Consider the following 24,882-nt stretch of genomic DNA (forward strand, 5'->3'; position numbering starts at 1 on the left):
AGGAGACATACCACAGATTTTCCTCAAATGGAGGGTATTCATTTGCCATTAGATTTTTCTGCTTGTGATGATACAAAGAATCAAGGATTTTTTAAAAATCTACTTGCTTGTAGGCGGTGAGGGGTTAATATTCTAATTAATTTCAAAAAGTAAACTGGAAATAACAACTGCAAAATATATTTTCCTGATATAAAGAACAGATTTTTGAAGTTGGTATCTAGGTGAACGAGCATGGATGAAAGTCAACATGACACTGACATTTTTATATTTATATAAGTTATTTTTGATTAGTGGTCATCACTACTATTTTAGGAGCTAATGCTGTTTGAAAGTGTGCTGATTGTCTGACTGACTATCCAAGAGCCATTTGAATCCCTAAGATGGTCAGGTCAGTGCATGAAATTCAAAGTAGCTTTCATTTCTTTATTTGTTAATTAAAATGGTCATTACAGACAAACAAGTTATTTATAAACATATATAGCATTCATTTTTTTCAAAAAATTCATTATCTCTAATTGCTACATGACAAGATAAGCAATCTCTACATGTGGTTTTCTGAACTCCTGTAAGTCTTGAAATTACTACTTAGTGTTTTCTCCTTCTCGGTTGTTTGAAGTTTCTTCACTGTAGCTCACAATGGAGTAGATGTTTGCTTCCTTGTTATCCTTTTTTTGTTTTTTCACTAGCTCAATGCCACAGTGTCTTTTGTACCCAGCTACAGTGCCAGTGGACTGGAAATAGTCTATGCCTGTGATGCTACTGCCTCACTAACTGTTCTTAAATTATAAGTGAGGCTGATGACCCAAATTACATGAACAGGCCTACAGACTGTATTTTGGGGAGCATGGATTGTGTAATTATCACCATTAGTTGGAATTGATGTTAAATCGCTGTCACATTATTTTTGCTTTTTTCCAGAAGGACACACTGGTTTTGTTTGTTTGTTTGTTTGTTTGTTTCCATGAGAATACATTCCTGGGTCATAGTATTCAAGTACCTAACACAATGTACCAAATGAATGGAGAGAAGCCAAGCCATTCCATTCTCTCTGGTTGTCTCAGTGACAGATGTAAATTAACCTATGACTACTCTGGCTGGGATGATCAGTATTGATTGTGAAAATGGCCACAACTCAGTTTCTCACATACAGACACTCCCTAAGTGTTTGAAGACATGAATCAAAAAGCTGACATAAGTTCAACTTGAGTGGCAGCACTTAGTGAGCTTCAGGGACTAGAAAACAGGCTGGATTTGAGGTAAGCTGGCAATCTATTCCTGTTCATGATTTACCAGCTTGGACTGACACAGCTTTGTTCGAGCCATTGGCTGCCTTCATATCATTGGAGAACAAGGCAGAGGCCCTACTTCCTCTGTTTATTTTACAGCACGCTTGTTAGTGACTGCATGCCTACAGTCTTTATTAATTCAAGAACTTGTATTTTCAGATAGGAAAGTGTGCTCTATGAAGGCTGGAAATTATATACTCTAGAAATCAATAATATGGAAGTTTTCTGTAGTAGATCCAAAGATTTCATAGCTAGTATTTAGTGGACATTTTAATTTCATTTGCATATGCACATATGTTCACTCTAAGCTTTGCTAACAAAACTAGATGTATAAAAAAAATCCCTATATATTTCATGTCCAAATGGATTACAAAAACAACGGGTTGGTAAAGCTCTCTGGCTCTTTTTCTTTATTTCTTCCAATCTTACTTAAGAGGAAAATTCTTCCACTGTGAATTAGGAAACATTATGAGTTTCCATTTTAAAAGGAAAAATATAGTTTTAACAGAACTATTAAGATCAAGAGGAAAAGAATTACTGCATTTCCAAGCGTTAACATATTCAGTGTTTTCCTTTCTTGACAAGAATAGCAGTGCAGATGTTAATTATGATATATAGAATGACTCGTCAAGACACCTAAAATCCTTGGTCTTTGTGCCCTAAGGTCCGCTGTGGGGTTTTATGACTGGCTTATGCAGCAGAATAAGGAAATGGATCTCTAACAATCTTTTTAAATGAGGATCTTCACCTCCCCCTACCAATACCTTTCCAGAACATTTGACCTTACCTCAAAAATTAACTTTAGGAAAGGAACTATTATAAAAACTTTTTCAGAGGAAACCTCTTGGTACACTTTAACCAGCTACTTACACTTGCTCTTGGTGAATTAAATTATTAAGAAACAATTTCAGAACAGTGAGTCCTTTAGAGGCAATAGCAGACAACTGAAGCGTGTGTGTGTGCATGTGTGTGTGTAGGGAGAGCGAGGTTCTAAAACATTAATAATAATAATAACACACATAATTAAATAAAAAATCATTGTGTCACTGAAGAAACAGTGTTGCTTGGTTTCATTTTAAGGAATTAAAGAGTTTTGTTTCTTTGGCTTCTCTCATAATTTGAATTATTGCTTCTAAACCATAGATTTTATGAGCATTGTGGAGATTCTTTTATGATAAACTGATTGTTAAGTCTTCTTTTTATTGGTTTTGATTTGGTTTAGAACTTATATTTTTGAAACCTATAGTGGCATCACATCTAAAGTCAGTTTCAAAGTGAGTGCTTAAGGTAAAATACAGGTAAGGTCAGAACCACCCTTGAAGCACACTCAGCATGTCAAGTTGTTCAAATTATAAAAAGTGTGAAGGGGCTGGGGGGACAGGCATTCATGTCACCCACAGCAGTTTACTCAGAGGCATCTGTTTACTCTCGTGGGAGGAATGACCGGCAGAATCATCTTGACTACTTTAACTGTCTCTCTCCTGTCTGTTTCACTCTCTTGGTCCAGCAAGCATAGCTGAAGTTGTGTCACTGAAATGCACATACATACATATGCTGGGACTTTGCTCTATAAAATAGTGCTTACTTTCTGACTACATTTCTGCCATAGCTCCTCTCTCCTTTATTTTTATTTTTCCTAAGGAAGGACTATAAAGGAAGAAGAAAGGAGAGACTTGAGCAGCCTACTGTACAATAGAACAGCCAGCCATGAAAGACCACACGAAATCTGTGAGGCTGGGTTTTCATTTTTGCATCTGAGAGAATACCACTGGTGCTATGAAATGCATTCTCTCAATCTGCTATCCTGCCATGTTCTCCTCTTCACAAGAGGAAAAAAGTAGATATTCTGGTGAATATTATAGATAAGACTAGACGTTTTAGAATTGCCTGAGAGGGGCATTAGAAAGCATTTCCCTTAGCCCCATCATTTTCATTAGGTAAGATGGGCTCAAGGAGGTAAAGTGACTTGCCAACGGTGACACAGCTCCTTAGAGCTAGGTCAGGATTTAGAGCTGCTAATTCCCAAAACAGTGCTGCATGCTGCTGCTTCTCTATTGTTAACAGAGGACATTAAATTTAGGTAAATAACGGTAATTAAAACAAGCATAAGCAGAATAAAATAAAACTATATCTTCCAATTAGAATAGTCTAAAGTGGAGGTACAGTCATTGGTCACTCTACAGAAGAAAAAAAAATTTGAAAAGGTAGACTAATAGTGTAAGGATGGCACAGAAAAACTGATCACAAGGCAAAAATAATTTACAGAAAGTTAAGTTTCCTAAGCAAATAGAAGAAAGTAACTTTATAAGCAGAGAAATATGCTGTCTGTAAACTGAAATTATTCAGACGCCTTAGATTAATATCAATTCACCAAGTGACTGGAAGTGACAGGTTTATCCCTGTAAAGTTCTATCTGTGACTAATACTTCTGGGTCGGTCATCCAAACCTTGAAAACCTCCTGCTGAAAATAAGGAAATCTGAACACACACAAACTTAGAGCATCCGTGATCTCTCACCCCCATTCTGGTAAACCAGACGTCAGTTTCTCTACTTTAAGTTACCAATATTGGGCCTTTAATATAGCTCAGAGAAATATCATTTATTGACATGACAGAAACAAAACCTATCACCAGAAATCTACCACATCCCTCAAATTCTGGACAACAAAACAGGCACGGTCTCTATAGTACAAACTTCACGCACAGTTTTACAATGTGGTCCCTAGCTACTTTCAGTTCTCTATGAGAAATGTTTGTCATTCCATTCCAGGGTTGGCTTTTGCGTTCTTTGCTAAGGGAGAATCATTATTCAGAAAGCTAGTCATTATTATAAAGACCAGAAGGATAAGTGCATATCTTCAGATTTGTGGCAGATTGCTTCCTGCTTCCATGGGTTAAGGTTTAAATGCATGTATGACATTTCAGGATTTGTGATGAGTTGTGTTTAGCCAATGAGATGGAAAAAAAGTTTCCAGAGGCCAAGAAAATTTTAAGGGCAGGGATAACATTTGTGTTGAGTTAAACTATGTCAGTCTATTCCACAATTAGAGCTGACAAGGTTAAATTTCTGGTTTTCTTTTATTGAATGAGCCAGCATTCAGAGAAATACAAGGATGTCTTCCTTTTTCTCATTCTAGAATTTACTTAGAGAAATGGTATTTAAGAATGATCTCTGTGCACCTGCATTTACAGACTGTATGAATTTTCTATAGAGTCACTGTTCCTGCTATGTATGTTTAATCCAAGAATACACCTGTGAGAGGTCAATCATTTCATTCACTATTGTTAAAGCTAATACTTTGGTTGCTATTAATGAATACAAGTATTTTCGAAAGATACTGAGAAAAAAAGTCACAGAATTAGATAAACTATGTGATCCTGTGTCCATGGAGTTGGACTGAATTAGAATGAAATAGCCTTGAAGCAGAGGTTCATTACAATGGTGATGAAGCAAAATTGGCAGATCGTTCCCCCTCTTATTCAGAAATCTGACAGGAACTGCGGCTTGTTTTTTCCTCGTAATATGTCTCAGGCACATTATTCTTCTCATTACTCTATCAAACCTCTGTCCAGTTTCTGGTTGTTTCACATTCAGCAAACTCTAATAGTCTTATTTTCTCCAGCTTCCTGCTTCTCACGTTTTTGGCTAGTCTGCTCCAAATGCCATGACAACAAAATTACATGCCTTCTCTATTCCCTTGATCACATCTTCACATGGTTTAAACCAGGGCAAGGATGGATAAAACTTAAATAATTATCGATCTCTTCCCACTTGCATGTATGTAACCCCATGGATGTTCTCTTGGCTGTACGTTTCCCAGTCTTTCATTTTCCCAATTAGAAATCCTTTGAGCTAAGTCCTCTACATAATTTCATAAAAACGCATAGATACCAGGGCAATTCCATAGATGCACAATGAATTTTAATTCATGATAATTATACTCCTGTGGGTGAAATTAATGACAAAGGAATCACGAAATTTTACTCAATTTTTAAACTTCACATATAAAAATAAACATATTGAGTTTAAGTAAAACTAAGCTATTAAAAGAATAAAACAAATGCCTCTCCTCCGCTACTCAACCTAAGCGCACTGCCTTAGTTTAAGATCCGCCATTTCTCACTCGGGCAACTACAGTACATTTAGATTAGGCTTCATGTCTCCATAAAGAGTCTTTCTTTCTTTTACTTTTTTCTCTCCAAGGCAATCACAATTATCTCTCTTTATATAATTATCTTTCAAAAGATTAGAACACTCTTCTGTATATAAAGCCTTAGAAGTAGCTTTAAGGGTCACCACACCAAACTCTGAAATAGTCACACGAAGTCACCGTTCTAAGAATGAAATGTATGTACGTTTGCTTTGGATGCTAAGGGAAAACCCCAACAATAACTCTGTATCCAGATCAATAGGAGTTAAACTTCTGATATCAGGGATTTTTTTGGTGCTTTGGCTAACTTGAATCCCCTCTCCTATACCAGAAAGCAACAGCGTTGTTTTCCAGTTGATGGAAAGGACAGTAAGAGACTACTACTATCTTTAAATTTGCTTTCATTTACTTTAATTTGGGGGAGCTCACCTCTATGAATAGGAGAATGCGAGACCATGTGGTACAGAACTTTGAAAAGCAAAAGAACTTATTTTGTCCTGAAATATTTCCTTTGCAAGTCTCCCTTTTTCCTAAATGTACCATATTAATCACTCCTTTAAAAATATTAACCCAGAAGTAACCAGAAAAATGAACCATGTAAATACGTAAAACATAATCTCATAAGAGGCAGCATAATGTGGGCGAAAAAGCTTTGGACCTGCTCCTGAGCACCAAGGTTCGAATACCTGTATCATTGTAGGGAGCGGACATTGGGGGCCTTATCTAACTTCTCTGTACCCTAAACTCATCTCTACAATTGTGGAATATAATAGCTGATTCATTATGAGGTTATTGTGAGGTTCAAAATCAATTGGATAAATGTATTAGGTGACAATTGGGAGTAATCACCATAAAAATAAAGTGAAAGCTATATAGTCAATGCATCGAAATTCTTGTACTCTATCTTCCTCAGCCATGAAACCTAGAATGAACTGAATTTTATTTATCCTTGTTTGCAATTTTAATCTCTCTAAAACTACCTGTATTTTTCCACAATCCTTGGAACTGATGTGGCAGCATCTGACATCTAATTAACAAGCCTTTAGTTACCTATTAAAGATCAATGTTGAAAACATAAATAAGAAATATCAGTGACCCTTCAAAGAGCCCATTAGGTATCAAAAATGAATGCAAGATACTTTATAATTAGTTGCATGAAATTCATCAGTGAGTTTTTAATCTTCTTAAGGTTTACTCTCATCAAAGCCAGAAATATTTCATTCCTCCAAAATATTTTTTGCGCCACTGAACAAAATGCTTTAACAAAGTACTATCATTTATTACTTTTATCCTCTGGTTTTGTAATTCCAGAAACCAAACTAAGGATATTTTTCAGGAATAAGTAATATTGGCCCAGGTCTGTTTGTGACTCAGCGGGCTCACGCCACTTAAACTAACGAGCACTTTCACAGCATCAGAAGAAAAATAGTATAAAAGTAAGAAGTGCCTTAGAAGTAAGATATTGTCATTTATAGAAAATGATGCAATAGTTAAGGTAGGACATGAATATACCATTTTCAATTATTTTATTTTATTTTTCAGATAAAATACAGAAAATGTACAATGTGGTATTACGATCAAACCTCTTCGTGTATCAGGAACCCTCCTGGGCTGCTCTCCATTCCTATTGAGCACTCAAATAACCTGTGTGAGAGTTGACGTCTGTATGTCTTAAGGGCAGTGGAGTGGTTTATATTTTTTCCAATTGATCCGTGTTAACTGAGAATGGGTTTTCTGCCTGGATTGAGGACAGTCACTGAGTGGGACGAGTATGACTGACAGCAGCAGCCCAGGTAAGCACTTTAGTCTTTCAATATGATTTCTACAGTCAAGATGTGATTTTTTTTTTTCCTTAGACAAAGATATTGAATTGAGCTTTGGAGAAATATCAAAGAATATTTTCTTGGAGACTGGCCCTAAAAGTTGAATGTTCTTTTTTCAAACAGGAACATAACTTACAGAAGGAATTCTTCAACCTCATCTTAAAAGATTAGTTAATATTGTAATTTGTCAGCTTTCAGTTAGTCATTCAAAGATGTCATTCTGTAGCAATGCTTCCTATTATTATTTTCCTTTTCTTGTTTTCAAGAAAGTAAGTTTAAAAATAGTTCTTTTTTCCAGATAATTCTATATTTTTTCTCTATGTTAACTATAGGAATTTAGGAATCAGTAAAGTAATAATGGGAGAGACAGGGAATAATTAGTCACATCATAAAGCAAATACCATTTAACCAAGAAAGATTTTCTACAAACTAAATCTGGGTAATTTCAGTACTTTTATAACTGTAACTTTGAGTCAAAGCCCACAGCCGTGGTTGCTTATGTGGCAGCGTGATTGCTAGATTCTGAGTGCTTAACAATTATTCTGATTTGTACCGCAATGTAGAAAAGCTACATTATAGAGATTGAAAAAAAAGTTACTATCTACTGATTCTGGGAGTTGCTCAATGACGGAATGTGAAGACTCATTCAACTCAAGTATATAATTTCAATTTATTACCACACTTCTGCTCACCGTCGCCCCATCTCCCAGCACTGTTGCCCAGAGGAATCTATGCTCAGTGTTCTTCCAGCTCCTTTTTCCTTGAGAGAGCGTAGCACGCTAAGGACAATGTCTCCAGTTGATGAAGGACACCATGATTCATGATGCTCTCTAACGTCTTTCCCTGCGGCGAATACATGGAATGGGCTTTTAATAAAACGTTCAGGGATCCCTCTTCAACCCTTGTCAGCCAAAGGAAGCCTTGCTGTGGCTCAGCTCTTAACAGAAGAGTGTGTGCCTGTGTGTGCACATGTGCATTTGCGGAGGATGTGTGAATCTGTGTACACAGATGGGCCGAATGGAGAATATAAAAACAAAGATCTTTCTGAAATGGTAGTGACAGCACCATAAACATGAATTTTCTTTTCTCAGGTTAGCCACCAGCTACTGAAGCAAAACAGGTATTTCTTATTATATGAAAATACTGATTTTCTAGAAGAAAAAAATGCGTAACTCCACATCTACAATGAAAAACATCTGGTAGCTGTTCTGAATATAAACATTTCATTCAACACTTAAACTGCATCTTTTCAGTGCTAATTAAATGAACTTAACCCAATTAGAGGATTAAAAACACTTTGTAAGTGCTCGATAGCAGGACTGCCTGAGAAACATTACACACCGTCACTTCTTCCCCTTGCACGCCACTTGCACATGGCATGAATCATGTGGAAGTCTGTTTAGCGCTTATTTTGATAGTCTTTTCCTGTTTTTCTTTGCTCTTTAAAATCCTCTTGTCCAATAGCTTGGCACTGGCTGCTTATTCAGGATGCTTGCTAATTCACCACGTAATTGCTCATGGGGACCCATTTTCGGAATTGAAAAGTAGAAGTGGGGAGATCTTCTGTTTCCTGCTGATACAGTGACATATTTAGAAGCAGTTGTCTATACAAGTGTCTGCCTCAGCATGTCCTGCGGCAAAATTCAGCACCAGAAGCACTTGGCTGTGCTGCATATTCACCATGTTTCAGACACTCATCCTTTCTGCCAACACCTACTGGGCTTTGCCTATGGCCCACTGGACAGATTTGTTGCCAGTGCTGGTTTGTTTATCCGCCCTACTCCCTGCTAAGGCAAGAGGAGAGAAATGGGATAAAAACAAAACCGTACCTCAAAAGAAAAGATCCAGGACAAAATAACTTCCAGAAAAAATTCTTTAGGATTCTTCTGGTATAGTAGAGGTAGAATATAGATCTCAAAGGTGTTCAAGCCTTATTTGTCACTTGAGAAAAAAAAGAATCCTGCACATAATCATACAATTCTGTATAAAACAAATGCCTTCAGTATGTTACATATTCAAGTACAAACCGCCTATATTCATCACATCCAGACTTAGCATAAGATAGTTCTTGAATTGACTACTATATTTTAAGGAAAGAGGATACTATTTGGGAAAAATTAGGCTCACATCTGAAGGCTAGGTCACGTGTTGGGAATAATTGGGTGTTGTGGGATATTTTATTTATGTCTGAGATAACGTCTCACAAATGCGGTTCTCCATTTTCAGAGAAAAGTGTAGTTGGAAGGATACAAATCAGGAATTGGTTGTATCTGTCGCAGAAAACCAGACTCAACCTTTGAACTCTGCTCAGAAGAGAAAATTTGAGTGTGTGTGTTTGTGTTTCCTGGAACATAGTAATATAAAACAAGTATTTATTATGCATGGAAGACATAGGGTAAGCAAGGCCTCATGATTTCCACACAACTCAGGAGACGTTTCAAATTAAAGTAGTGATTGTCACTGGAAAAAACCCAGCCTTGGCAAACCCATTCATGGAAGGGACAAAGTTTGGCCAACACATATTGAAATACTATTATGGAAGCTCTCTGGCCCCAAACTGCACAAGTGCCAGAGGAAATGGTAGATGGTTATAATAAATCTCTTTATTTGGTTTAACATTTGCTGGAATTTATCATTAGGCATGGCTATGTGCACTAAGGAACAATCATATAAGTGATCCAAAATTCTCTGAGGATTTGATAAAATTTAAAAAGTAGCATAAACTGCTATAAAATATTTTGCAACTTACTGAAAACTTTATTTAAACTGGTGACCAACCCAAATGAGTTGGCAGAAGATTTACTATTCAGCAAACCTTTAGTGATCCCCTAGCTGTTCCAGACACTCTGCTGGGGACAGGAGACCCAGCTAGGAACAAGACAGCGTACCCCCATGAGGACTGTAGTTTAGTGGCACTAAATGAATAAACAAGCCTGACTTTCTCTATCCGGGAACTTGGAGCAGCCGTTCCTTGGCAAGCAAGCTCCGGGAGAGGGAGATGAGGAAGGGAGGATTCTGCCTTGCTTCTTCGGCACTGCAGTGAGATAACCAAACACTTAAAATAATTATAGATGGTGATCAATGCTGTCAAGCAACGGAAGAGTATGCAGTGAGTGAGAGAATAGAGAGAATCAAAGTTGCCAGCGGGTGTTTTCTAAAAAGCAAAGAGAAGGCTTCCCTCAGTGGTCCCACTAAGAAGAGGATTCAAAGAACTCTCCATGCCTCCTCGGCTCACCTGGGTGAGAAGTGCCTTCCAAATTGCTGAGGCATTTGGGGGTGCTAAGGAACTCTCCACTCCGAAGAGATGACTGCTGTGACGATTCGGGGGAGACAGAGGGGACCACAAACAAAAAGAGCAAAGCTGTATGTGAGGCAGAGGGCACCATGTTAGAAAGGGCCCTTAATCAACACTAAACAAGCCACTGACAGTGGTCTGTCCACGACTATCTGCATTTTATCAAAAGAGACTGCTGCCAAGCCCATTTATTAGTAGAATCTACAGAGTTGTATCATAATTCTTGAATCAACAGAACTCACCAGTTGTTTATGGATTCATTACTTTATGTTAATTCATTCGCTCAACAAATACTGATTATGCAGACCCCAGTGCTGGGTAATAGGGAAAGAAAGACCTGCGGAATACAAGCCAACAGGTAGGGTGGCACATGTCACGGTGGTGCTATCCTCGTGTGCCATAGGAGCACGGAGGTCTGGCTTCTCTAGGGAGGGGTGGTCAGGGAAAGCTTCCCTCGAGAGGTGGCTCCTGGGACCCATTCTTTGGGAAGGAGGAGGGGGGACAGAGCAGTGTGCATTGGAAAACCACACATTGTTCCACACAACTCTAAGGAAAGGTTTATATATATATCACTATACGTGAAAATATATGTACTTATTAACTCTGCTCTTTCACAGATCTAAACAGGGATGTGTTTGTCACTGCTCATTGAGATGACAAGCTCATTGCAATGCAGTTCGAGTTTTACTCTCCCAGCATTTATGGCATTATTTGCCCTCTTACATTGATGCTGACAGATGCCTAGTTTATATTTAACCTAAAGGTGGCATTTACAACGGCAAAGCCTCTTAATTATGATAGAATTGAAAACATATAGGATCCCCATCGCAAGGAAGACTTTCTTACGAGCATGTTTCCATTCAAAACACCAAATATAAGGTAAACTAAAAAAGACAAGAATCAGGAACTCTATCTTAGGTAAGAGAAATAAGCATATAGTGTGTGTAGATTTTCAGGAACCGGAATGGTGTAATAGTCTCAGAATATTTGTCAAAGGATAAGATGGAGATTTTATTTTTAACCCGGTCCCAGACAGTAACTGCAGGAGACATCAGAAAGCTGCAATGCCCTTTGTACACCAACATAGCACTGAGGTAAGAATGAGGGACTAGACACCCCCCACGAAGGCCACACCAGCAGGGGTGCCATGTTTTTCACAACACAGCCACAAGCAGCTTGTCCCTTTGCAATGCTGTTTCTCCTCTGTATTGAAGTAAACAGTGGGGTCCCCAAGGACCACATACTTCTGTGAAGGAGAAAAATTACATTGGATGGAAATTTTAAAAAGGAATGACCTAAGAACAAAGATCTTTACTTCTCATTTTCTTTCTTTCTTTTTTGTTATAAAAAAATTTCAAGTTTTAGAACGGGAAGAGAAAGCTTAAATAAAAGATGTTTCTTTCAGAAACAGATTTTGGGGGCCGGTCCCGTGGCCGAGTGGTTAAGTTCACACACTCCGCTGCAGCGGTCCAGGGTTTCTCTGGTTCAGATCCTGGGTAAGGACATGGCACTTCTTGTCGGGCCACGTTGAGGCAGTGTCCCACATGCCACAACTAGAAGGACCTCCAACTAAGATATACAACTATGTACCGGGGGAATTTGGGGAGATAAAGCAGGAAAAAAAAAAAAGAAATAGATTTTGAGGGGTTGTTGCATGTTTGTCTCTGATGGTTGGGGTATTTATTAGTAATAGAATGATTAGTTAATAACAAATGATTTAAGTTCAATTCTGAAAAATAATGGATACAATCCTATGATGGTTAATTTTATGTATCAGTTTGACTGGGTCATGGCACCCAAATATTTGCACAAACACCAGTCTGGATGTCATCGTGAAAATATTCCTAAGACAAGATTAACATTTAAATCAGTAAACTTTGAGTAAAGCAGATTATCTCCATAATGCGGATGGGCCTCATCCAATCAGTTGAAGGCCTTAAAAGAAAAAAGATAGGTGTCCCCCAAGGAAGATGGAATTCTGCCTCAGACTGTAACATCAATACTTCCCTGGGTCTCCACCTTGCCATCCTACCTGGAAGATTTGGGGCTTACCTGTCTTCACAATCACGTGAGCCGATTCCTTAAAATAAGTCTGTCTCTGTCTCTGTCTCTGTCTCTGATTCTCTCTGTTTCTCTGTCTCTCTCTATGTCTCTATCTCCATCTCTCTCTCTCTCTTTCTCTCTCTGTATATACATCCTATTGTTTTATTTCTCTGGGGAATCCTGACTAATACAAACCCTTATAGTAAGTACGTCTTCTTTATTTACAAAAAAAAAATGTTTCCTTGTCAGATTATACTATACAACTAATTTTTCTTCATTACTTACTTTTGATGTTCACGCAGTGGAATGATTGTGATCAGGGCAAAAACTCCTATTCTTATAACAACAATTTCTCTTTTGATTCATATTTTATACGGAACGGATACTAGTATGATCCTTTATACCTGAACCTATAATTGTAACCTCTAAGAATTTCCCTATAATTCTAGAAACTTCTCCAAATAACAATTTGATGTTTTACAGCACTTTTATATTCACTGATTTCAAATTATTGAGTTTCACACATACACACAAAACCTAAAATGTAGGTATTTTTATACCTATCTCATAGATGATAAATGAGGGAAAGAGTCTGTCCAAATCTTCAAGTGGAGAAAAGGCAGAGGGAAAATCATTTCCTGAGCGTGGGTCCTGTAGCAGACTCAAGGATTGGAGCTGGGATTCAAACCCAGGCAGCCTACACTGACCTCAAGACATAAAATAATGTGGCAGAGTTAGGACTGAAATTCACCTCAAGAGACTTCAAACCCTTGGTTTTTCCACCACATCATATCATCTAAGTCAAAAATACACACTCTGGAAATCCTAACTATCCTCTTCAGGCCACCATCACAGGTGAGCCCAGCATGACATACAGAAGAAAGCAATAGGTGGACACCTCACTTCTGTTGACTTCAAAGTACTAAGTTTCTGGATCTTAATTCCTTCCTCCTCATTTGACACGAGCATTTTCTCATCTCTTACTTATCTCCTCTTAACTCAGAGCCTGCTCTACCCCTTTGCATGTGATTGATCCATTTCATATTTATGTATTTCCTAGCTGGTTAGCTTGTTAGGTAATAACAGTGACAACAATAATAAGCAACACCAACATAAAACAAATTAAATGAAAAAAAGTTCGCATTTTTTGAGTACTTATGTACCAGGCACCATGCCAAGTATCTGATATGCAATATCTTTTAAAAATATTAATAACCTTGTGAGGTGGGCCTTTTTATTCTTATTTCAGCAAAGAAGAAACAGAAAGCCAGAGACATTAATTTGCACAAAATAGCCCAGCTAATAAATGGCCAAGCCAGGATGAAACCCAGGGTTGTCTGATTACAAAACATACTTTAGGCCACAGTGGTAAGCAGGATGAAATATTCCCTGCTGTGAAGTGTGGTTTGAACTTACAACCTTCTTCTTGGCAGTTTTTAACGATCTTTAACAATAAACAAGAGGAACTTGACTCTCCTCTTTGTAAGCCAGGAAAACATTAGTAAAAAGTACAAGGGACTTCTACTGAACTTGAAAGCATGGCTTCTGGATGCTTATATTGTCACCATCAAGTAAGGTTTGCTGCATAAGAGTGATGCAGCAACGACCTGGCCTTGGTAAAGCACACACTGGAAAATCCTATAAGAATAGATCGCCCAACCGTATCCCCCAACATCCTCTGGGCTGTAGCCCTTTCTAAAGCGAAAGAATCATGTGTGGTAATGGGCACATGATGGAAAGAGAACCCTTCCAAACCCAGGCATATATGAAAGGGCTCAGCTGTGGGGTCTGTAGAAATCCACTCTCTACTCACGGGAGTGAGTACTGCTTGAGACCTTATGACTATATCAAGTTGAAAGTGCCATTTAAAAAGTATATACATGAAATAATTTCTCCTATTTTTCTCAGCACCCCATCCAAAGTCTTTAAGTTGCAAGAAGTTCGCCTGATTACAAAATCCAGAGACCTATACCAACCATGAACACTTATTTGGACGCCCAGCAGTGCAGGGAGATTTGGTGTGAAAATGCAAAAACCACGATGTAGACCTATATGGCCTATGTTATTCACTTCAGAGCTCATCAGACTGAGTTAAAAGGATGATAAAACACTCTGGAGGGGCCAGCCCCGCGGCCAACTGGTTAAATTTGTGTGCTCCATTTCGGTGGCCCAGGGTTTTGCCAGTTCGGATCCTCGTCCGGACATGGCACCGCTCATCAGGCCATGCTGAGGCGGCCTCCCACATAGCACAACCAGAGGCACTCACAGCTAGAATATCCAACTATGTACTGGGGGGCTTTGGGGAGAAGAAGAAGAAGAAGGGAAAAAAGGAAGATTGCAACAGACATTAGCTTGTGTACCAATAAAAAAAAAAATAACACACTCTGGAAAAATCAAAGTTATCTCAATTATTCTAATAATAAAGATCATTGAATAAAAATACTTTAATATAAATTAATAATATATGATATATTAATATAAAATAGCTTATAGATGATTTTAAAAGTGCTAAATAGGGGTTGGCCCCTTGGCATAGTGGTTAAATCTGGCACACTCCACTTCAGTGGCCTGGGTTCATGGGTTCAGATCCCACTACACTACTAGTCAAGCCATGCTGTGGTGGTGACCCACATACAAACTAGAGGAAGACTGGCACAGATGTTAGCTCAGGGCTAATCTTCCTCAAGTAAAAAAAGAGGAAGATTGGCAACAGCTGTTAGCTCGGGGCAAATATTCCTCATCAAAAAAATCCCACAAAATATGCTAAATAACCTTTGAAGGGAACTAAATGGAGAAAAATAGTTTAATATTCCTGTAGCTTTAAGAGAAAAATAAATGAGCTTTGTTATTTGGACACAAGCAGGGTGAAGTTAAATTGAAAATATGTATATTTTCTAAGTTGTAAATGGTGAAAAGGATGTGGTAATTTGTGGTGCTTCAATATCATTTTTTTTAAACCTAGAGGAGTAAGTCAATATAGATTCTATTTTTAAACTGTTTTGTTAACATCAGCTCAGAATATTGTCTCATGTCTCATAAGAATCAGTTTCTTCTTAATTACAAATCCTCCATATCGCTTAGCAACTAAATATAGGCAGCTTCGATTAAATAAATTATATTACACGCAAACTAACAAAAAATTTTTGAAAAACAAAGTGAAGAGAAATAATAAATAAAAAAATTCTCCTTTGCAACTATAGAAGATACTGGGTAATAATCAGACAATTCTCTTCTTATAGAGCTTTTTCTTAGGGAATATTCTTTTCCCTAAAACAAAGCTTGAAGATTATTTGAATGTAAGTGAACATTAAATACTGAATAGAGGATTCAATGACTAAGTATACAAAATCATCATCAGCCAGTAACAACAATAAAGTAATATGTGGTCTCTTTCCAAAATCAAATTTAAAAGCACTTTAAAAAAAAATACGGAAAATGACATGAGGTCAAAACTAGGCTCAAAATAATTATGACTTTCAACTCAATTTACATATATTTAGAAATATGAGTGCTCTGAAAATTATTTCCTGATATTTGATTTGGTCTCTGGAGAGAAATACAAACACAAGAAAAGGTGCCTAGTCTTGGAGAAGCTAGGTGATTACACTAAAAGGCCCAGTATCATTTGGCCTAAAGTTAAGGGTTTACCATCCCGGAAGGCCCTTGGTGAATGCGATATAAGGCTCACGTATCTGGCTTTTAAAATGGTCACATCCCTCTTAAAACTTTGGTTCATCCTGAAACCTATGCTACTGAATTGCAATTTAGTATGTTTAAATGTCCCCATTGGATGTAAGCACCTGGAGGTACTTGTGGAAAAAGGAAGCAAACAAAAATACAGACTAATTGACCATTCACGTCTGTTAATGACTTTAATTTCTGCATCTAAGTCAAGGACTGCTCAAGTCATTTAGGGACGTTTTAAATATTTAACCTTCCTAAAGGTTAAGAAAACCCTTAACTACAGGCCAATACATTATAGGCCCATAACATCAGACTAGAAAAGAACAGAATAGTGGGCATTACATTATGTATAATTGCACAAAGTAAATAAAAGGGCAGTGGATCTCCAATTTATTTGAGAAACATTTATTTAAAATTAAAGATAAGGGGCCAGCCCGGTGGCGCAGCGGTTAAGTGCGCACGTTCTGCTTCCGCAGCCCTGGGTTCACTGGTTTGGATCCCAGGTGCAGACATGGCACCGCTTGGCATGCCATGCTGTGGCAGGGATGCCAGATATAAAGCAGAGGAAGATGGGCACAGATGCGAGCTCAGGGCCAGTTTTCCTCAGCAAAAAAGAGGAGGATTGGCAGCAGATGTTAGCTCAGGGCCAATCTTCCTCAAAAAAAATAATAATAATTAATAATAATTTAATTAAATAGATCTTCAGAATGACCTTGGGAGGGAAATCTGTGCTCTTGATTTCGGAAAATCAATGTACCATTAAGAACATGGCAAAACAGTTGGATATCAGTGAGTGATTTTCTCTTCTCCATTAGATTGAGATGGACCCTGCTCCTGATACACTGCTCATTTTATACGTGAGGCTGTGACTTTGGGTAAATTCAATAGGTAGCCAGAACTTCAGTTTTCAATTCTATAATGTTTAGGATGTACCTCTAAAAACTGTTTCAAAGATTATTAAAACACGTAAGTAAAATAAAACAGAATATAGTAGGTGTCCAATAAATATGTTTCTCTTCTTTCTTTCTCCTTCTTTTTCCGCCTCCCTGATGTCTATCTTCCAGTGTCACTCAACTGAAGGACAAAATTACAACAGTTCTTACTGACTCATATATATGTGAGCAAATACCTGACATATTACAAACATTCTTTAGCGTAAACATTATTTAGTATGACGAGTATTTAACATTTTTGATAACATTTTTGATTATTTAATAAATAATCAAAACAAGGGGTTTTACTAACTTTAATATGGCAAGACATGGATGCACAAGAATCAACATTACATTTTGGGTATGACAGAGCCAGTCACTGTATCCTGAAACTCTTTTTAATATCTGCTTTCATACTCATTTAGAATATTTTGTAAACTTAATTAACAGCATTCGTAAATAGGAAAATGCTTTTTTAAAGATTAAAAGGGCCAGTTTTCCTCAGCAAAAAAGAGGAGGATTGGCAGCAGATGTTAGCTCAGGGCCAATCTTCCTCAAAGATCAAAGATCAAAATCTCGCATCCATGCCCATCTTCCTCTACTTTTTATTTAAAGAGGAGACATTCCCCTCCCTGGCAGGTGAGTGCTTTCTCTTCTCAGCATAATTCGCTGTGAAAGATGCGGGGTGTTCTCTGTGTAGAAATTCTATCTGCCCTCTAGCTAAGTTTGCTTCAGTGGAAATGAGATCCTGACCACTGGGCTGATGGATGTACACATAACTGACTTGTTCAATTCTAATTTAATTCTGGAAATCTATCTCCTTTATGACTTTAATTTTTCTGACATGAAAACGTTCTATCTTTTTAGGCTTCCATCGCTTCTGCAAAACAGTATTCTCTTGGTGGAGGGGGAAAAAAGCAGTAAAGAAGCAGCAATAAACAATCCCACAAAACCAATTTTCACATTGGCAGAAAAACACAAGCGCTCCAAACAGCCGTAACTTGAAACAGTGGCAGATCTTTGGCAGCGTTGGATTTGAAATTATTAATGAAAACTTTCACCACAAACATGCACATCTTTTAGTTTCAGGAGACTTGAGCTTTTTACATAGGCAATAGTCTAAAAGTATATTAGAGCAGAAGACAGAAAACGGAGCTTCCACTCTTAGCGTGGCTGCAGTTACAGCCCGTATGATCACAGGTGAGCTGAAACACTCAGGAAGGTATTCGTTTCAATTTTCTATCATATATAGAAATGAGAACAAAAGAAGCACAAGGCTGATGCTAAGAGAACTCTTGCTACATCTCTTTGCTTATCCTGAGTCTTAGAGATGACCTCAGTCCTCTGGCTTTCCAGCTGCAATAGTAATTACTTAATTTTATATATATATAAAAGAGATATTTTTACTTACCTCTTACATCACAGATACTTTGTTACAAATTATTGAGATAATATATCTAAAGTACAATGAGACATTCAGAATAAAACTGCTAAGCAAATATACCATATCATGACTATATTTGTTTGCTGTTAAGTGTATGCATTGCTCTATTTGTAAACAGTGGGAAGCAAACAGAGTTCACTTTTGCTTTAATTTTAATCTTTTCAAGCATACAATTGCAGTTGACAAATAGCAGAATGGGAAAAAGACAGCCCTATCCACCCTTTGGAGTCACTTTTTATGAAAGGAGATATTACAGCAACCTGTGGCTTCTTCTAGTTCACTTCTTTGGTTTTCTTCAACCCTTTCAGCATATCAAAAATGCTCTTTATTCATTTTTTGTTCCTCTTGGCACATAATTTTCATTCGCTTTGAAGTTGACTCCCTCACCACCTCTTAAAAATCTATTGTTCTTTAGGCTTAGTAACTTACGGGCATAAGCTTCCTATGTAACTCTACTTGAGGGAAAAGACGAGGAGAGAGAAACTTTTTAAAACCGACACTTATCCATTGTTTTCCTCAGTTAAGAACTCCAGCGTAATTACAAACATCCAGACACCCAATTGAATAAATAATACGATGATGCCATATTATTTTCAAATATTTCCAATTAAACTCCTTATATATGAAACCAAAATTCATTTGGTAAGAATTTGCTAATGTTTTAAAAGTCCTCAGGCTCTTTTTTCCTCTCGTTCTCAACTAGTTTGATAGCAGCAAATTTTCTCAGCTAGCAGAAATTTGGAATTGGGAGATATGAAAGATCCTGTATTTTTTTCTTGATGGAATAGTTTTTGTATTTTTTTTTTTTTTTTTTTGAGGAAGACTAGCCCTGAGCTAACATCTGCCAACCCTCCTCTTTTTTGCTGAGGAAGACTAGCCCTGAGCTAACATCCATACTCATCTTCCTCTGTTTTATATGTGGGATGCCTATCACAGCATGGCTTGCAGGGTGGTGCCATGTCCGCACCCAGGATTTGAACTGGTGAACCCTGGGCTGCTGAAGAGGAACGTGTGCACTTAACTGCTGTGCCACTGGGCTGGCCCCTTGAGGGAATAGTTTTCATGGTGACACTTTCCACTGTGCAGCTTGTTTTTCCAGCCCTAGAACAATGGGCTTAGAATAAATCTAAATGATATGAAATGATATGCTTTTGGTTTTGGTGAGGAAGACTGGCCCTGAGCTATCATCTATTGCCAATCTTCCTCTCTTTTTTCTTTTTTCTTGAGGAAGACTGTCACTGAGCTAACATCTGTGCCAATCTTCCCCCATTTTGTGTGTGGGATGCCGCCACAGCATGGCTTAGGTGAGTGGTGGGTATGTCCACACTCAGGATCCAAACCTGTGAATCCTAGGCTGCTGAAGTGGAGCGCATGAACTTAATCACAGTGCCACCTGGCTGGTCCCATAGAGCTAGAGTTTTAACAACAAATCAAACAGTTCCTTCCACATTTTAGATATGCCCATAGATTAGTATCCCTACAGCAACAGCTAAACTTTCTCTTAAAAATGTTCTTCAATAACAATCTGCCAAATATATACCTACTGAATTTCTTGGAAAGGGTTTATTTCTTTAAGCATTTTCCTAAGTTATTTACATACATAATTCACTTAATTCTTACATAAAAACTCCAGTGGCAGGTATGACTCTTTCCCCCTTTATACAAAGAGGTTAGGGGACCTGCCCGAGGCCGCCTGTGTGCTCAGAGGTAAACTGACATTTACGCTTTCCCCAAATCTGAATTACTAGAGATTGTTTGATTACTTGATTTTCTGCATGTATTAATACTAAAGTCCAAATGCCAAATCCCTGTGGGATTTATACTTTTATTTCAAGGGAAATTATTTAAGTTTAAGAGAGAAGCTTTTATCTTGATTAGTTGTCCTGACATCAGAGCAGATACCAAAGGTATATCCTACTAGTGAGACGTAAGTACTTTGAAATGATTAAGAATTAGAGTGCATATTCAAAGATATTGTCGTGCGTTCATAGCCAACAATGACTTGCTTAAAAAGAAGATAATTACTTACAGTTTAAATGGTGCTCTAATTTTGCTATGCAAAGTGTGGCAGTTAGAAATTTTGACTCTTAGCCCCACCACAGATCTCCTGAATCTAAATCCACATTTTAACAAACCCACTGGTGATTTCTAAGCACAATGCAGCCTGAGCACCGATCTAATTAATGACTGTTGATTTTTGGTTGCACAACTGACCCAAAGAGAAAACAAACGTTTTAGATCTCTGTGTGTTCCGGGGTACAAGGTGCACGCTTGCACCGAGCTGGTTTGCTAGAATGACTCTCGCACTAACAGGCACAGGGCTTTTGGGCAGCGATGGTCATAAATCTCCAGAATGAGGGCACGGTCAGGGCAGAGCAGAGGCAGAATGGAGGAGAGCTGTGGCCCCACACGCTCGGGGGAGACATAAATATGCACACTTGAAGTGTGTGTTTACACGCGCCTTGCTAGCAGCAGCGCAGGTTGCAAGTGTCCACCCGAGTGAGACCGAAGTCTCAGTAAGACTGAAAAAATTAAAAAATGGGACTCTCGTCCCTTCTCCTGTTGGGTAGGTGGGGACAGCGGGCTCATTACTAATGACTTCATACATTCAAAGGGAGAAACTTGACATCACTAGTCCTAAAAAGGAAAGAACTTTTACTAAAACTGTTACCTCATCTCGTTGGAATTAAAATTAATCTGAACATACAGATTTTTAAAAATCCATACTCTGGCACAGTTGTCACATCAAAGCTGACTCAAGATCACTTAAGGTCACGTTTCAATTTTGAAAGAAATATCAATTTTGTTTCAAAATTATAAGCTCCAGAACTGTTACTATTATATTTTTAAACATACTGTAAAATTAACAAAACATGACAATTCCCATATTAAATAAAGAGTTCCTGTTGAAGTAGTTAAATGTGTTTTTCTACAACTATAATGATGGACAAGTATAATAATCATCAAAATAATTAATATTTTTAAAGCACTTATTATATGCCAAATGTTACATGTAATAACTTATTTACTTTACATAACAGGATAGGTGAAAATATTCTTCTTTTACAGATAAAGAGAGGCGCAGAGAGGTTAAGTAACTTGCCTGAGGTCACACAGCTAGTAAGTGATTATGTCAGGATTGAAATCCTTTCAATCTCTCTCTAGAGCCCATTTAATCAAGTGTTACACTTTACTACCTTCTGTCTTACTTTTTTGTTGATCAGGAATCACTCTTCATTCTCACTCTCCAAATAAGCAAGCAAGCAAACAATAAACAAACAACCCACAACAACTTCACTGGTATCTGTAATTGCTGTAGCTAGTAACAAGTTTTTATTCCATAAATAAAAGTAATGATTAAACTGCAGATATTCCCAGGAAAGGTAAACTTCAGAAAGAATACCAGAGGACGGGTGTATTAATTTTCTATTGCTGACATGACATCTTACCCCAAATTAATAACTTAACAAAGTCCAGTTATTAGCTCGCAGTTCTGTAGGTCAGAATACTGGGTACAGAGTGACTGAGCTGGGTACTCTGCTTAGCGTCTCATGAAGCCGGAATCGGGGGATCAGCATCATGTCACTTTCTGGAGGTTCTGGGGATAAATTGGCCTCCAAGCTTACTCAAGTAGTTAGCCGACTTCAGTCTCGTGGTCGTAGGGTGGAGGGCCCTGTTTCCTTGCTGGCCGCCAGCTGGAAGCCACGCTCAGCATCTTAAGGTCGACTGCATCCCTCATCCCACCGCCCCCTCCATCTTCAAACCAGCAACAACATATGAATCCTTCTCCCACTTTAAATCTCTCTGACTTCTCCTTCTACCGCTCATCTTCTGGCTTCAGTCAGAGAAAGTTATCTGCTTTTACGGGTTTATGTGATTAGATTGGGTCCACCTAGACAATCCATGGAAATTGCCACATTTTAAGGTCCATAATTGGAACTACATCTTCAAAGTCCCTTTTGCCATATAAACTCATATATTCACAATTTCCAGGGGTGAGGGCGTGGACGTCTTTGGGAGGGGGCATTCTGCCTTTGACACTAGGTTTGGAAGCGGGGAAGGAGAGTAAGGGAGCCCAGACAGCCTAACTGGAGGACCAAAAATAAACTTTGCAATAACATAATTTTGCCTAATATAATGCTTACCTCTCATACATAATCTATATCTTATTTTGTCTGTGTATGTGAGGAAGACTGGCCCTGAGCTAACAGCTGTTGCCTATCTTCCTCTTTTTGCTTGAGGAAGATTGTTACTGAGCTAACATCTGTGCCAATCTTCCTCTATTTTCTGCAGATTGCCACCACAGTTGGCTTGATGAGTGGTTCTGGGTCCGGCCCAGGATCCGAACCTATGAAGCCCCGGGATCCGAACCTGTGAACCCCAGGCCGCTGAATTGGAGGGTGTGAACTTAACCACTACGCCACTGGGAGAACCCCCATAAACTTTAACTATGTGCTTTATGCAAAAGGATGTCTTAAATCTTTTACCAAACATTCATTGAAGAGGGAATTGTAAAAAATTAATTTGCCCATGTAATTTAAGTAAAAAATCTGATACAAAATGTCGATATCCTCATTAACTTTTGTCCAAAAGAATTACAAACTGGGTGAGAACATAAAATCTTTTAACTCAACCAGATAGTGGTTCAAAAGTGTACCCACCTATTATTCACACAACCAAGGGGATGCAAATGTGAGTATTGCTAATATAGTACAGGGAAGAAATAAGAATCTTATCACAACAAAATAAACCAACTGTGCTGCTCAAGTCTGAAGCTAACTAGTATAATATGTTTCACTTTTTGCAGAAATATAAAATCCATTACAGGCGGCAAAATGAATTTTGGAGTCCTGCCCTTAAGCTCTATGATGGCTTTATTTTTATGATGTCTATATTCTTTGAGATACTAAATATTGTCATTACTAATTCTCTAAATGCGGCAGGCCTGCTGCTGTGGTTATTAATGTTTTTTAACGGTCCCATCTGTAAATACTGTGCAGCTTAAACCAAAACACACACGCACGTCTCCAGAGCAGAAGACTGACACAGGACTGCTGACACATGAACGGGATGCTTTGTCTAACTAACACAAAAATGCAAATGAACCGCAGAGAAAGAAAACGAAGGAATTCAAAGGCTTTCTTGATTGCCTTCTTTAAAATGCCAAGAACTTAAGCTGGCCTTTCTTATCTTCCACTACACGCATGTGACACTTTAGGAGGTCTTTCTTATTGTACTATAATTCAGGGATTGTTCCAGCTCTGTGCTCCATGCCTTTTTCCAAAGGGCAGCCTGAGATGTATAATTCGGGTAATGAACAGCTGCATAATTTAAGGGTCGAGCTAGTAGGGCACTGTTCTTTATTTGTGTTGCTTTAGCAGTTGCCAAGATGTTCCAGGCCTATTTAGGAATACAATTTTTTGACTGCTTTATTTCTCTCAGATGATATATGCTGGGATTTGGTTGTGTTCCAGAAAGTGAATTTTATCAGCAGAAGTACCAGAGCAAGCTTTTCTCTCATTTTACTCCAAAGGGCAACAGCACTGAGCTATAATGAGGTAATTTTTTTTCCAGCCATGCACACTCTGTGTTCTATCAGGCAGGGTTGTTTAAACCCAGTCCTGTCCCTTTCCAAAGCATGATAGACTCAATCACGGAGCTATCAAAGGCATTTCCACACTACATCCTTCTCACACAAGGCCAATCTCCCGAACGTTGAAAAGGGCCAGGCAGCGAGGCCCTTCAAGATGAAGGCTGCTTGCTGATTAATCAGTTGCTTTTTTATTCCATCTTGGCAAGTATTCCCTGTTTGTAAATAAAAGGTTTACCCTGAATTTCCAGTAAACTCAGGAGCATAAGGCTGATTTGGACCTCAGTCACAGAGCAGGAAAGCTGCCGGCTGTCCCGTCCACAAAGATACGCCATGTCCACTGTCATAAAGACTCCCTCAGGTGTCTTGAAGCATATCCTGAGGGTGAGCTAATCTAAAAACAATTGTCATTTCAATACGATAGAGCAGACCAGGCCGACATAAAAAAATGCTCTTCTCTCTCATTCACTATAACACTCCCTGTTTACGAGAAAAATCCTAGTGAGCATTTGCAAAGATATTGAAGTGTACAACGCACAACCATAAGCTTGGAGGGGAGAAAACATCAATGAAACAGGATATCTGTTTTCAAAAAATAAATTAGTGCCCTCTTCCACTCATCAGATGGTAAACA

At 38.2% G+C, this 24,882-nt stretch overlaps 1 protein-coding gene and 1 long non-coding RNA gene across 12 annotated transcripts in view; one reads left to right on the forward strand and one right to left on the reverse strand.

The window, feature by feature from the left end:
* Nucleotides 1-24,882, reverse strand: part of PCDH9 (protocadherin 9) — an 880,956-nt gene that overhangs the window by 19,210 nt on the left and 836,864 nt on the right. For 2 of the 10 annotated variants that reach the window (XM_070578888.1, XM_070578886.1), the window contains exon 5: nucleotides 7,953-8,103. The exons of the other annotated variants lie outside the window; for them this stretch is intronic. In XM_070578888.1, coding sequence (XP_070434989.1) covers nucleotides 7,953-8,103 — 151 coding nt within the window. The remainder of the gene's footprint in view (nucleotides 1-7,952; nucleotides 8,104-24,882) is intronic. 10 annotated transcript variants of the gene reach the window in all.
* LOC139076472 (uncharacterized) lies at nucleotides 1,045-23,219 on the forward strand. 2 transcript variants are annotated; one of them, XR_011528116.1, is made up of 4 exons: nucleotides 1,045-1,256; nucleotides 6,980-7,230; nucleotides 8,352-8,380; nucleotides 22,952-23,219. It is a non-coding gene; the product is annotated as an uncharacterized lncRNA (long non-coding RNA). The 2 variants fall into 2 exon arrangements; XR_011528115.1 differs by lacking the exon at nucleotides 8,352-8,380.

This window comes from Equus przewalskii, chromosome 16 (assembly GCF_037783145.1).
Source record: "Equus przewalskii isolate Varuska chromosome 16, EquPr2, whole genome shotgun sequence".
In the NCBI taxonomy this organism is placed as follows: domain Eukaryota; kingdom Metazoa; phylum Chordata; class Mammalia; order Perissodactyla; family Equidae; genus Equus; species Equus przewalskii.